Source organism: Hydra vulgaris, chromosome 10 (assembly GCF_038396675.1).
Source record: "Hydra vulgaris chromosome 10, alternate assembly HydraT2T_AEP".
NCBI classification, from domain to species: domain Eukaryota; kingdom Metazoa; phylum Cnidaria; class Hydrozoa; order Anthoathecata; family Hydridae; genus Hydra; species Hydra vulgaris.
The window spans coordinates 10,096,217-10,111,704 of NC_088929.1; the positions used below are offsets into that span (position 1 = coordinate 10,096,217).

General features: G+C 28.5%; 1 protein-coding gene and 1 long non-coding RNA gene across 2 annotated transcripts in view; one reads left to right on the forward strand and one right to left on the reverse strand.

The window, feature by feature from the left end:
* Positions 1–25: 25 nt before the first annotated feature.
* LOC136085780 (uncharacterized) lies at positions 26–14,481 on the reverse strand. The gene is made up of 3 exons (XR_010641169.1): positions 14,354–14,481; positions 850–942; positions 26–156 (listed from the first exon to the last, which is right to left on the reverse strand). It is a non-coding gene; the product is annotated as an uncharacterized LOC136085780 (long non-coding RNA).
* The window catches only part of LOC101239976 (serine-rich adhesin for platelets), a 36,839-nt gene continuing 34,141 nt past the window's right edge, over positions 12,791–15,488 (forward strand). Inside the window, exon 1 of the mRNA XM_065807227.1 lies at positions 12,791–12,938. Coding sequence (XP_065663299.1) covers positions 12,890–12,938 — 49 coding nt within the window. The 5' untranslated portion in view covers positions 12,791–12,889. The remainder of the gene's footprint in view (positions 12,939–15,488) is intronic.

Sequence of the window (15,488 nt, forward strand, 5' to 3'; positions counted from 1 at the left end):
ACTGCACGCCTTTGTAAGGTTAGAGATCATTTTACTCTTTTCTTGCCTCTTTTACTCGAAACAAAGATGCTAAACCAATATCAGCTTACTATTTGTAATGTCCTTTGTTTTATTTATAAATGTAAAAACAACTCATCTTTAGGTAGCTTATACTTACTAGGAAAAAACAGATATCATTTTCAAAATCAAAAAATTAAATTCTCCAAACATTTTTGCATTCTAATTTTGACTAATATTGTAATTTATTTCGAGGAGTTTTTTTATGGAATTTTTAAACTTTTATATTTTATATTGACACACCACAAAAAAAAGTCTCTCAATTTCAAAACTCCAAATTTAAAAAAGGTATCAGAGGTATTAGAGGTATCAGAACTAAAGCAAATAAAAATCAACTAAAGTGTCATTTTACAAAAGTTTTTTTTTAATTTCAAAATTATGTAAAAAAAAAGGTGGCAAAATCAGTTTTTTAATCAATTTTGAACAAAATTTTGAAAAATGGATAATTCGGAAACCAATAGAATTTAGAGCTTAATATTTGGCAAAATGTTTAATGCACATAAGAAAGTCTTGTGAAAAAACAAATGCTATATTTTAGTGAAAATTGTAATTTTTGACTTTTTTAGCAAATACATCATAACTTGAAAGATTGGTTAATAAAATAAAATAGAAAAATGTCAATTATTCTTTAAGTATTCAATTTAGCTACATTCATCATTATCTGTAGAACATTTTCTTAAAATTAAAAAGTCAATAAAAAATTATGATTTTTTAAAAACAGCAAATTGCTAAAAAGTTTAAGTTTCAATAAATGACAGTTAGGTTTTTATATAAAAAATATAAAAATCTCACGTTTGAGGATATTCATAACTCTTTGTGCATCAGCAGTTTCTTTGTTAAATACAGAGCTGAGTTAACTCCAAACTCCTTACTAATATAACAAACCTGATACATAATATAAAAAATAAATAATAAATAATAGAAATCAGTACATAATATTAAAAATACAAAGCTTTGCAAATATAGCAAAAACTTATCACAAAATTGTATGTGTTGAATCAAAAACAGTCACTAAACTTTTGGTAAACCATACTGGTCTACTTAACTAATGTCTAATTAACTAAATTTGAAAAAAAAATAAACTATGTTCAAGGAAAAAATATTTATAAACATAAATTTGTTTTGCTAGGGGTCGTTGCACCCTAGGCTTTTTATGTTGATAATGGAGATTGCTGCAGCCGAAGCAACATCTTAACCTTATTTTTTAAAGAGTGCCGCGTGGGTGCATTAACTACATCCTGTGTTAATTTGTTCCATTGGTTCATAACACGGTTTGTTAAGATATGCTGACGTTCTGGATAACTTTTGATCAGTTATGGTTTTAAAAACTTACTATTTATATCGTAAATTTGGTGAGAAAGGCAGATTAAAACCAATTAAGGAGCGCATTTTTCGATTAGCTGTCCAAATAGGAAAAAAAAACTTTTTAAATTTTTGTGTCCTTTAAACATCTCCGAGGATTCCTTGACATAAAAATTCTTTACAATCTATTCAAATAAAATCTCAAAACGCTTAAGCATACATTTAAAATGTGTCTATAATTACGCATGTGTGACACAAAATGTTAGCTGCGTAAAAATATTGTTTACGTAAAGTGACGTGTTTGATAAAAGCACACCGATCGTGCATGAATTTTAAAGGGGAGCGCGCTTACAGTTTGCAAAGCCAAAGTCATGACGTCGTGGCGTCGCGTACTGCAGCCGCCGTCTTTTGTTAGTGAGAAATAGTTTCTCTGCAAATTTTGTAAATTTAGACATTTCTGTGCATAAACTCCGATAGGACACTCAATGAAAATAAAGCGTTTATTTCACAACTTACTATTGTTTCTATTAAAACTAATACAAAAGCAACATAAGTACTCAACAGCAACAACAAAAAGATATAAAAATTTGTGGTAACCAGTTTTGCTTAAGAGAAATAACGAGTCTACATGTTTATAAAAAATGTCTCGCCTTACCTAAGCAATAAACTTTCTTTGGTTTGTAACTATTCTTAGGATGATACTCGTTTTTAGACCCGTATTGACTTTCGTATTCGCTCTCGGGTTCATATCCTTTATAAGATTCAGTTTGACCATCTAATTCCCATTGCTCGGTTGCGGTGGCTGCCAAAATGACTGAGGCGATCAAAATGACTTTGGTGAACATTTTATTTCTATCTGTTGTTTAATATTGCGGCAGCGAATATTTTAACTTACGACACTGAATTCTGTTATCAAATGAAACTAGTCGCATTTATGCAGTCACACTGGACGGCAAAGCATTGTAATTGGCTCACTAATTATTCCATTAAAAAGTTGGTAACTATTCACTTTGAGAGCCACACGCCAAAAAGCAGCATATTTAATACGTAGTTAAAAGTAACAAGTAAAAACAGTTAAGAAAAGTAATTCTATAATATGGCCGGAAATTTCAAAAAGACATTTAGAACATCAAAATTGAATAGAAAAAAAGATAGGAAAAAAACAAAACAAAACAAAAACTAAGTTTCAAAAATTGAGACCGATTACCTGGACGTGTTAACAAAAAATGCAACTCTTATATTGTTTACTGTGGAGTTCTTAAAACAAGAGAGGAAGGGGAGGGCGATCGGCTTTGTTGGAAATAAAAGCGGCGTGGAAATTTTAGTGCACACCAATTGAACGAAGTTTAGGTCTTAATAAAACGGTGGGTCGAAGGTTCTTTCTAGATCACGACAAAAACTATTCAATTTTAGAGTGGCTTGCAGTCAAATGCGCCTTTTTTTAACGACTGCTTCATCAGAATTTCAAAAAGATTTAATATGCCTATAGAGGTTTTTATACTACGTCAAGAAACAAGCGAAAACTCAATATTTTTTTTTTAAAGCAAGATTTACGAAAGATACGAGATTTTTTAAATGTCGACCATTTTTAAAGCCTTATTACACTGACAGGCTTTACTCTAATTAGTGACAGATTCTTGCTGATTTTATTTTTATTCACTTGTACGTTGTTGCTTTTTTGTTGATCACAAACAAAACAAATCGATAAAAGGACGAGGGCTGCCAGAGGGGGAAAAGTGTCTTAACAATGTTTGGGGCGGGAGCCAAAATTGCCCATAAATCAGTAAGCTTCCTCGCCCGCCCTCCATTAGGCACCTAAGGGTAGAAGCAAACGCATAGCGATCAAACTGAAACAATGCTATCATATGGTTTTCGTTATGCTTATCGCAGCTTAAAAAAAAATTTAGTTTTTGTTGGTTAACTTTTCTATAACATTGCTCCCCCAAAAATTAACGGCTTCAAACAGAAGAGCGAACGGAAAGCTTTGTGAACAACTTTTGATCGTTTTTATTTATTTGTCCATGTCAACGTCATTGTTCCAATACACTGAAATGCGCTAGCCAAAAAATAAGAAGTGAAAAGCAAATAGTATAACATTATTATAATTTTGCCATACTTTATTCAGAAGGATTCTAGCGCCTTTATTGTTTTAGAAATTATTAATTGGTTCTTACATGCCCAACTTGCCACTGTGCCTAGGTTAAAAAGGGTGCGACTTAAGTGAGCGCAAGATGGGCGTTTATGTCTCATTTTTATTTTTCCTTCTTTGTTTATGTGATTTTTCTTTCACTTTTTATCGTAAGCAGTTGATCTGGGTAAACCCCATTCCATAAACTGTTTCGCAACAAACGCTTTACCTTTTTCTCGATTTTTTTGGAAAAAAATTTCCATAATTTTTTCGGGGTCCTTTTCTTTCACCATTTTATATTCAATATTTAAATAATATTTTTAACTTAATTAAATTAAATTTAAATAGATTATAAAATCCTCTTTCAAAAAAGTATAAAAGTTTTTTGCGTGCATGAAATAAATTACATAATAAATGCAATTAAAATTAGTCCGAAATTTTATTTATAGGGTGTTATATATATGAATAATTATAAAACTTATACTACGCATGTTCTCGTGATTGTTGGTATTGTGGTTTATTCTCCTCCAGCTAATTGCCATACGGAGACCACTATACCATGGCACGCAGAGACGTGTTCAGCCCCTAGTAGGGGAGCGTCATTACCGCTCTACGGCCAAGAGTAAAGTGAGTTTTGGAAGAACGAAGATATGTTAGAGCAAAAGATAGAAGAAATCGCGGTAGAAAGATAGCATAGAGAAAGCGGACAGGATTGCACATGATGTTAGATTGTGCAATGGCTGGAAATCATGCTGAAATTAGGTTAACCTAATGACAGCAATAGGATAAACACAGGGACTAAAAAGTTTCAGTATGTGTTTTTTTCCGTTGTTGTCCGATTTTGTTCCGATGTTCTCGTGATTGTTTTTACCTTTCCCGTTCCCGTGGAAAAACGGATGAGTGGAAGCTCACCTTTAACGTAAATACAAGAATTTTCCATTACGTCAATTGGTTTAGTTTAATTGGTTTTTAATCGATAGTTATTGTTAATGTTAATGTTAATGCAGATTAACTGTCAATGTGTTTTATACGACTTTTAATAATAACTTTTGAAGATTGTATTTTAGTATAAATTATCAATATAAATAGACTCGTAGCTTTAAACCTATTGAGGTAAATACAAGAATGATCCATGACGTTTTTTTAATTTTTAATAATAGTGGTTTTAGGTAATTGGTTTTTAATCAATAGTTATTGATGTGTTTATACGGTTAATATTTAATTGTCGATTATACGACTTATAATAATAACTTTTGAGGGTTCTAATTTAATATAAGTTATTAATAAAATTTGTAACGAGGTAGGCTCTCATAAAGAAACATAAATAGAAGTTTTAATAAACCATCTCGAATAGCAACCTTTAGATCATAGACGGATGAAGACATAAAAACAGCACTCACTGATGTTCAGAGATAATTACACACAATATCGTATATAAAATAAATATATATATATATATTTTTTTAATTTATTTTTTCATTTTTATTCTTTTTTTTTTCTCAGAACAAAACTGGAGGCTGCAAAGCATTATGGTATACCAAGAACCACCTTAAGAGACAAATTTGGTGAAAAAGCTCCTATCGCCAAAAAGATGGGGCTGGAAACTTTTCTAACTTAGGCTGAGGAAAACGTTCTCGTGAACTATATTATAAGCGCTCAACGAAGAGCACATCCAGTCTGCAAAGACACTATTCTATCTTTTGTCTCCAGTCTTTTAATAGACAAGAGGCTACTCGGACAAATATTAGGGACAGACCAAACAAATTTGGCAGTGCTGTCACTTTAAAACTAGGCGATCGGTAGTTAGTAAACATAATAATTACTATATATTTATATAACATATAATAAGTTGCTATAATGGTATTTTTTTAAATAGTATTTTAAGTTTAGCCTTTAGTGACAGGTTTAATAGTATTGGCTATAGTATCTTAATTGATACAATAACTAAATAAACTATTATTATAAAAAGTATACAAATACAAATTGATAGTTATAGACCTAAAGTATAATTTTTATTACATAATTTTAAAAGTAGGTTTATTACATAATTTTAAAAGTAGGTTTATAACATAATTTTAAAAGTAGTTTAAAAGAATATTAACTTTATCTTTTTTTTATTTTGAAGGTATAAGCTTTTCATGGCAAGGCATTCCAACATAGTCTTACAGACGACTGAGTCTTTAGGTTCGAATCGGCAAAACATGCATCAAACAGTGGTTTTCTGATACTCACAGCTATCTGTAGGAATTTTATTCCTGGACATTCTCCATGAGCCTGACCGGAACTTTAACATCGATGAGTCAGGCTTCGTAATTTCTCTAATAAGACCCAAAGTCTTGTCTGAAAAAGATTCAAAAAACGTCCCTTACCACCACCGAGGAAAAAATTACTGCTTTTTTTTTTAACATTTATTTTGCAGTTTAACTATAAATAATCAGCACATATATACAAGAAAGAAAATATATGTCCGTAGCACAAAGAAGACCGTAAAATCTTGTCAACAAGCACCGTTTTGTATATACAATAAAAAGTATAAACTTTTCTTTTTTACAATGAACTTTATAAAATAAAGAGTTAAACAGACAGGGGCTAAAAGAAGATGAAAATGACAATACGTCATCGTAATCTTTTCATAGAGCCCTTTTATTCATTTTCAATAGAATATAGATATTAAATTAAAAATTCAAATGGGCATAAATCTGCTGCGCTAATCAGTAAAGTACTAAAATAATTAAAATTACTTGGTGATCCCTTTAAGCACAAAGATTCTCAAATTTAAAAATTTTTTTTTTTATTAGAAACTTAAATGAACCTAATGACTTTGCCATACATTTGAATCCTTTTTGATAACTGTTCCATATATTTGGTCCTCGATATGCAATGCTATATTCTCCATATTTATTAAAGTTTCGAGGAAGTTTATATGAGTTACTTATATTTGCTCTTAGATAACAGTTTTCATTTATGTTTATTTCAAACTTGTTATTAAAGTTTGCAGGAGAGAGATTATTATTGAATCGATACATAAAAATTAAATGCTGATAGATATTTATTTCATAAACATCCATCATTTTCATATCTTTCATTATAGGTTTGGCGTGTTGCGGCTTATTTTTAGAGTAAATGATTATGCTAGCATGTTTTTGTAGACTATAAACTTTTTAAAGTTTTGATGATCGCGTACTTGCCCATGTTATGTTTGCATAGCTGATGAAGCAATGAATTTGTCCAAAATATATTAGTTTGAGACTTCGTTTCTTGATATATGAGCGAACTCGATACATCATACCAATTATATTAGTGATTTTAGATTTAATATATCTTATTTGAGGAAACCAGGATAAATTCTCATCAACATGATAATTTAGGAAAGAAAAATGTAAATAGTATTACAATCTTAGCTAATGAATTATTGCTGATTCTGTAACGCTTTTATTACTTATAAATTTCACAACTTTACATAATATTGCGAAATGCTTCCCCATCATTTGTTTTTGGGTCATAAAAATGCCTACCCAGCCGGCATTTGGTCCTAAAAAGACGTCATATGAACGTTCAAAAAAAGACGTTCTGAACGTCTTTTGAACGTTCAAAAGACGTCTTTTTAACACCAATTGGCATGATAACATTCCTTCGCATTTTTTTTTTCACTTTTTTTTACAGCTAATGTTAGTGCAGATAAATCATTGCCACCACCGCTAATAATATATTAGTTAATGTATATAATATGGTAATAAATATTTTAATGTGCGTATTCCAATGAGCGTTTTTGCATCTTTACCTCCTATTCTGGCAGCCATTGGAAGATCTGAAACCGGTTATATTAACCGCAAGATGTTAAACGAGTACCTTTACAACTTTTTTGACCAATATTAAAAGTGTTGCAAATAGTACTCGTTTAACATCTTGTGGTTAATATAACCCCTTTTTTTAAATTTTGACCAAATTTTAAAAAACTAGTAACAGTGTGGTCAGATAAACATTAATCCCGCGTTCAATTTCATTTTGTCAAGAAGCTAGCTGATCTCAACATCATGTTAATCCTGATTCCCCCTGACTGCATCTACATCATGCAGCCTCTTGATGTAGAGTTATTTGGATCTATGAAGGCAGCATGGCTAAGCAAGCAGTGGAAGTGGGTTATTAATCTTTTTGTCCAAATGTACTCAAAATTAATGACTGTTGTGAAAATTAAAAGTGCTTTCAAGAAATGCGGATTACAGCTATTTAATACTGATGCTATTGATTACACAAAGTTAACCTTACAAGACGAGCTTCTTTTTAAGGGTGTTAATCAAGGTGGCTTTGTTGAACCTTTAAATCAAGTAGAACCAATATTATTTTGAATGAAAGTAATTAGAGTAAGCCTAGTGAGAAACTCTCATTAAATAGGTTTCACTGAAGCATAGACAATTAGTTATGCGTAAACCTCTAAGCAATATATACATTTTGTAAGTACAATATAGGATTGGGAAAAATTATATACTAAATATAAACTTTAAACAACTTTTTACAGTTATATATATTTTAATTTATTCGTGTAACATTTTGTAACATCTATAGCCTCTGCTAAAAGTATTATTTAAAATATTTATACAAAACTTTAAAAAGCTGCGATACTTTGTATTTGATTGTCTCAGATTTATCGTGCTTTAAAAAAAAAAATGAAGAAACTGGTTTAATTTTGTGTTTGAAAGAAACAGGCGATTGGAGACACAAACCAGCGCGTCCACAAATCCAAGTTCTCCAAAGAACCAACCCTCTACTAGTGAAATCGTTTGCCATTATTCTTCTTCTGATAATTCAACAACAAAAATTGTCTCTTTTGTCTGTGTTAGCTTTTAAACAAGAGAGGTCCAGTATGAATTCTGTCATGATCAACAAGGTTAATCATGACAGAACTTATACTGGACCTTTTTTTGGTGGTTTTTTGGTTTTTTTGGTGGTTTTCTTTGCCCAAAAAGCTGTAGGTTAGTCATGGGTATTTTTTAATTTTATTTTACTTTTGATATTATATTATTTTACTTTTGATATTATATTATTTTACTTTTGATATTATATTATTTTACTTTTGATATTATATTATTTTACTTTTGATATTATATTATTTTACTTTTGATATTATATTATTTTACTTTTGATATTATATTATTTTACTTTTGATATTATATTATTTTACTTTTGATATTATATTATTTTAAACTTAGTGATATGAATGGTCATAAAAATATGTTTTCTTTATTGTATTAAAAAAATGTATTAAACAAATTCATCTTTTTTATTAATTGAAAAATTGATAAAAAAGAAAATTGTGTGAATATAAGTGGCGTTTGGGGCAGGACGGCAAATATTTTGGGACTATTTTGTTCCAAGACTTTAATCAATTTTAACAAAGTATCTTTATTTGACATAAGTAAAAACATATAAATGTTTCGAGTTTGCTCTATGTCTGGAAGTTAGCTATCTCAAACACTAAAAAATGCAGAATACGCCACTGGTTTAGACACTATTATATACTACATCATAACAAAGTTGTTTAGATATTATTATATTCTGAAAAACAAGTCTCTTTTTAAGGTAAAGCTTAAAGCTTTGAAGCGCACTTTTAGTACAATGTGGTTTCCGTTCAAGTGGCGTTTCGTAGTTAATATGTTTGTGTGATTCAAGTACTTACTTTTTGTATTACACAACTTTTAGTCGTGTTATACATGACTTTTAGTATTACACTTACTTTTAGTCTTACACGACTACTCCCTAGATTATGCGGCGTAATTTATTAATAACCCCAAATCAATCATTGCGTGACGATTCAAAAAAAATTATACATTATTATTTTAACTTAGATTAATCGATTAAAATATATTTTGAGTAAAACACCGCGTCATTCGATTGTTTTTCGACGATATATATTTTACATAAAAATATTTTTCAACTACAATGTTTTCTCACGATATTCAGAGAGTAAACGAAGGAAACTTATCTGTTGAAAAGTGTTAAAAAACCTAGTAAATAGATTTTTTATTTCTTATCTAAATTATGTTAAATCTTAGCATAAGTAGATTCGCCCAGTTAAGAGTTCACTCCACCTTACCTTTACTATATTGCACTATCTATTACTCAAGTTTTTCAAAAAGTAAAAAAAAACACAATTTCATTCTAACTTTGCGAGTTGTTATTCCAAAAGTTTATTCACAGCATATTGAATTAAAAGCAGTTTAACAAAGTAAGTCAATAAATGAGATAAACTTAATAAGAGAATCGCTATATTAAAAAATTGATTGGTATATGTACTTTGGTTAAACATAGAGTTAATGATAAAACGGCCAAATTACACTGCCTATCATAAAAATCAAGGTGGTGGCATTGTGTTGATGAGTTTGTTTTATGAAACCTTAAAACAATTAGCTCAATAAAGTTTATCACCAAAAAAACGTTTTAGTTTTTATTGCAGTGGTTGCACTTTTCCATTTTTTTTATATATATTTTGGTATTGCCATGCAAATAACAAAAAGGTTGACTAACTACATATAACATAATCTTATTTTATTTAAAATGTTATACACAAATCAAATCTACATCATTTATCAATTAAAACATGCGCGTTATTTAGTCAGAATGTTTTTCAAAAGTTATCAATAAAAAATTTTTTTAGCTTATCTGATTTAAGGCAAATCCGCATTAAAGATTATCGACTATCGACGTTTATCGGTAATATCGACGTTTGGCGGCAAATTATAACATCGACGTTTGGCGGCAAATTATCGACGTTTGATGGCGATTTAAAAGGTTCCAAAAAATTTCGTGTAAAATTAAATTTTTAAAAAGTACTAATACGTTCCTGTTTGTACAGTTAGGTACCAGTATATTATTATGTAAAATGTACTTGTACAATGTACAATTAATTTTAATAGCATACTTGAATTTATGCTTGACTGATTTTTCAAATTAATACACAAACAAATCGGTGACTGTCTTAGTAACTTAGTTCTAAAAACAGGCTAAACGTTACGTTTTGCTTTTTGGTAACCAATTAGTTACCAAAAACATTCTGTAATTCTGTCATCCAGAATTACAGAATGTTTTTGTCATCCAGAATTACAGAATATTTTTGGTAACTAATTGATTACCAAAAAGCAACCCTCAATTAAGTATATTTTTTGGATGGTCAACCCTTTATTTAGTGGTCTAATGACACCACTAAATAAAGGGTTGACCATCCAAAAAATATACTTAATTGCTCTTATAGAGAACTGCCATATTCTAATCTAAATATATACCCTATATACATACATACATACATATATATATATATATATATATATATATATATATATATATATATATATATATATATATATATATATACATATGTATATACTTTTTTAAATATTTTTCTTCAAAAACTGATTTGAACATACACAAATAACTTGAATAACAAATACTCCTGCAATACACTTGAACACTGCAATGTTTAGAATGATTTATTTGGATTATTCCGAGCTTTTCGTTAAAACATTTTTATTTTAATCATTGTGGTTTTTCTGCTGAGAAAACCTTGAAATGCAGAATGAGTTGTGTTCTACCATCTAAAAGAAAGTGGTGTGTACATGTGTTTAATGAGTTCTGGTGTGGTGTGTACACTACCTAAGGTGAAGTTGAAACTACTTGGGTAGATCCTAATTAAAGTTGTACCTTCATTGAAAATACTGTTTTTTTCATTTTAGTCATCATATAGAATGTTTATAAATAAACGTGCAAAAAGTTAAAGCAGGGTGCTACTAGTTGAATGCAAATCAAGGTGCCACTAAAGAATAGTGTTTTATATTTTTTTAATTTAGATTAAGTTAAACATTTGGATTAAGCTAACAATAATTTGGTTAAGTTAAACATATATTTAAACACTGTAAAAACTGTAAAAAATTTAGATGCTTGGATAAAAAGATTCAGCTAATAAATCTTTAAAGTTTTATTAAAATATTACCTCATCAATAACAAAAACAAAAAAGTTCGACTAAAAATAAAAAACAAAATGTGACGCCAGTGTGATGAATAAAGTGACGTTGTTATGCATGTTTTTGTTAAAAATAACAGACCATTTATACTACTTATAAGTCATATATATTTTAAGTCATATATACATATATACTTATAAGTCATACTTATAAGTCATATATAAGTAGGTACTAGCACTCTATAAAGTAGTATATTAAAATCAATAGTTTGTTTATTTAATTTAAAAAAAAGTGTATAAATTCTTTTAACAAAACATGTTATTTTTATTTAATATTCAACAATATTGAAATCATTTGAAACTTTTTATCAAATAATCTCAAACTTCCTGTACTGACAATTGAAAACAGAGAGAAAAATTTTTTTTTGAAAAACGAAATTTAGAAATTTGTACTTTAATAAAAAAAGTTCAAAAATTTTAAAATTAATTCGACTGACTAAACAAGCAAAACTTTATAATGTTTGGATTTTTTTTTTAAACTAATTTGAATCGTTTTTTTTTTAATTTAATCATTCAATTCATAATTTTAAGAGTTATTTGTTAAAAAGAACCTAAAGAAAAATAAAAACGTTCTGCGACCTTCAACACTTTAAAGATTCAGAGACAGGTTGCGTCACAGCTATCTTCCTTTCAAAATTTCCGCAAGAGACTATGGTTAACGAAAGAGCTACAATAAAGAATAGTTAAAACAGAATAAGCAAAGTAGAAAATTTCTTCTTGTCAACATTGAATAGTTCATTTGCAACCGCGGCGTCAGAACAATCATTTTGACGGAACGTTAAATTGTAAACAAGTTTTAGCTCCAATAACAAATAGATCCACATGAAACTTTTTCATCATATTCATTTAAACATTTTTTTCATAAACCAATCTCTCCCAAACAAAAAAATAATAGAAAGATTGAAAAACTTTGGCAGATCAATATAAATTATGTTTACAATTCAAAACTTGATAACGATAAATATACTTTTGAATACCAATTCAATGTACCTTTAGGTATACAATGTTACTTTAGGTATACTTTTGGATATTTTTTATTTCTGTGTATGTTATCTATGTTTAAAAATCTAAAATAAAAAAAGTACTATGTTTAGATTTTTCCTTATCTTTTACCCCTTAATCTTATTATTTACCTTTTTTCCATTTGATAATCTTTAAAAATCCACTTTATCGAAATGAATAATAAAAATGAGTAATTAAACAAACAAACGCTTGAGATTACCAATTAAACAATGTCGTGTAAACATTGTGTGAATCATTCCATTCAAAATAAATATTTTGAATTTAAAAATATAAACAGTTTATAAGCATTATTATAAATAAGGGAAAAAAGACAATTTATCAAAACAAAATCAAAAATTTATAAAAGGAAAATAATTTCTACACGAAGAATGTGGATTGACCTGTTGTTAATTTACCTATTGGTTGAACTAACGGAAGGTATTTTAGTTTTTAAAATTGGGTTTTGTGTTAGGATGTAGTTTTCTAAATATTTGAAAGGAACAGCTACGTAAAAAAACGAGTTTTGATAATTGAATTGAATTTGTCACTGTGACCTTAACATTCTGCAATTGGTTTATAATCCACGTAAAACACAAGTAATGAATGGGTTAATAATCAAATAATTTTATATTCTATTGAATAATAATCAATGACAACGTTTAGCATTTAGTTTAACCAAAATAAATATTGCAAAACATCTTAAAGTTTTACTTAGTTATTTATGTTAGAAAGAGAATTTTTAATTCTTCACCTTTTCCAACATAACTTTGTCAAATGTTGGAAAGAGTGAAGAAACAAAAAAACAAATATTTACTTACATAAATGTTAAATAGTAGAGGGAGATAAATAAATCCTTTTTTACCTGTTTTAAAACAGTAAATTAGTAGTAGGTGCGCAGTTAGACACAGCTCACATGTACAGAGAATATTAGAGGAATTCTAACTAACTCTCTAACTAAAGCGTCTCTAAAAAATTTTCTAAGTATACCAAACCATTACTTTCAACAGAGCAGTTATAGTTAAAGAAACTATCTGTATATTTAAAAAAGCTATTTGTAAATATACTATAAAGGGACATCTTATACCAAATATCAAATCTAACCTTTAACAATCTTAACTTATTTTAAGCTAGAATAAATTAAAACCTCATGCATTATTTGTAAAATGTATTTGGGTGTATAGCATGGTGTATTCAGGCGTACAACCATTTACTTGAAGTTCTGTTAAGATAATGGGTATAAATATATTTTTATATTAATTTTGATGTAGAAAAGCGCGTTTAACTAAAAATAAACTTGCAGATTAGTTTGGATTTCTGAACCTGAATTAGCAAATGTCAAAACAGTAGAAGGCGCAAGGTCAGTGTTAGGTTTATAGTTAGACTTGTTGTTAAGATCAGGTTACTATGTTGGTATTCAAAGTATGCAAGACAAAAAGAAAATACTTTTTTTAAAGATGATAAAAAATAAATTGTTTAAAATTCTTTATTTGTATGGGCAATAACCTTTTGGAAAACTCTTTAATACGTTCACATTTTCTCTATTTTATTGTAGTTATAAAGCTCGTTTATAACTATTAAATTTTGCTTGCAACATTTTGCACTTTGTTCAGTCTGGTCTGTTAATTTTAACTAACTAACCAGACTGAACAAAAGTAAGTAAACATTTAATTTTTTTGACAAAAAAAATAATAATATAAACAATTCAGTTTTAAAAATAATAATTGTTAAATAAATACAATTGAATAAGTGGTAAATAAATATAAAATAAATATAAAATAAATATAAAATAAATATAAAATAAATGGGCGTTTTAAAAACAAAAGATAAAAAGCAAATGATTTAAAGACACTCACAAATGGTCGTGATAAGACTTTATCATCTCCGATTTGATGTGCGATGTTAAAAAAAAGTGTGAAAACTGTAATAATATACCATCTCCACTATAAAAATAGCATAGCCACTATAAAAATGAAAACATCTACCATATAATCACAAAAGGGTCTCCACTAAATAATGCATGAAACAAAAACTCAGTATTTAATGAACAAATATTTCTTGGTGTGATCAAAATTTAAAATATTCAGCACAAACATTTAATCACACATTGTTGTGTGTTTTTTAAAGCAATTAATTGGAACCAGTTCATAGATTGGTGCCATGTACTTTACTTCTGTTCAAATTTAATCATTTATGAAAATGTTTCTTCTAACTCGTCACTTCTAATATCACGTGCTAGAGTTCTTTATTCACTTCGTTTGTTATCATTATTCGTGTTACTCCGCGTTTATCAGAGAGAGTAGAGAGAGTGCAATAATTTTTGAAAACCACAAAAATTTCAAATGTTAGTTTCTCTTTACAATTCGAAATAGTCGTGGGCAAATTTTGTTGTACTAAACTATCAACTTCTTAAAACAACTTAAAATAACTTAAAAGCAAATTATCTGTTAAAAGATACTGCATCAAACATGTCAGAAAAAAACGTTCAACAAAACCTTTTTGTCTTAATTCCACGTTTGGGTTAAATCCTTAAATATATTTTAAATTTTTCTCACGTAAAAACAGATTGTATTTAGCTATAAACTCAATTATTCTTAAATATTACGATTGTTGAAAAATCGTTTAAACATCAACGCTGAATGTCTCCTAATTTCTTTAATAATTTATCATTTAGCTCACAGAAAACAGCAACTTTTTAAAAAGTTCTATTAATCGAAAGAGTATTTTTGTGTTTGAATTGCTTCTCAATTAACGATCACGGTCAGTAAATATAAGACGTGTTTAAGACGTTTTAATAACGTAATAATACGCCTAATGAAGTAGTTTTACACTTATCATGATTAAAGTGATATCTCTTAAATCTTAATAATTAATCTTTTAGCTCACTGAGAGCCGTAAATTTTTAAAAAGCTTTTTCAATCGAGAGAATAAATACTACCATAAGTCAAATAATACCTTTAAATATGCCCAGTAAACATAAAACGTCTTAAA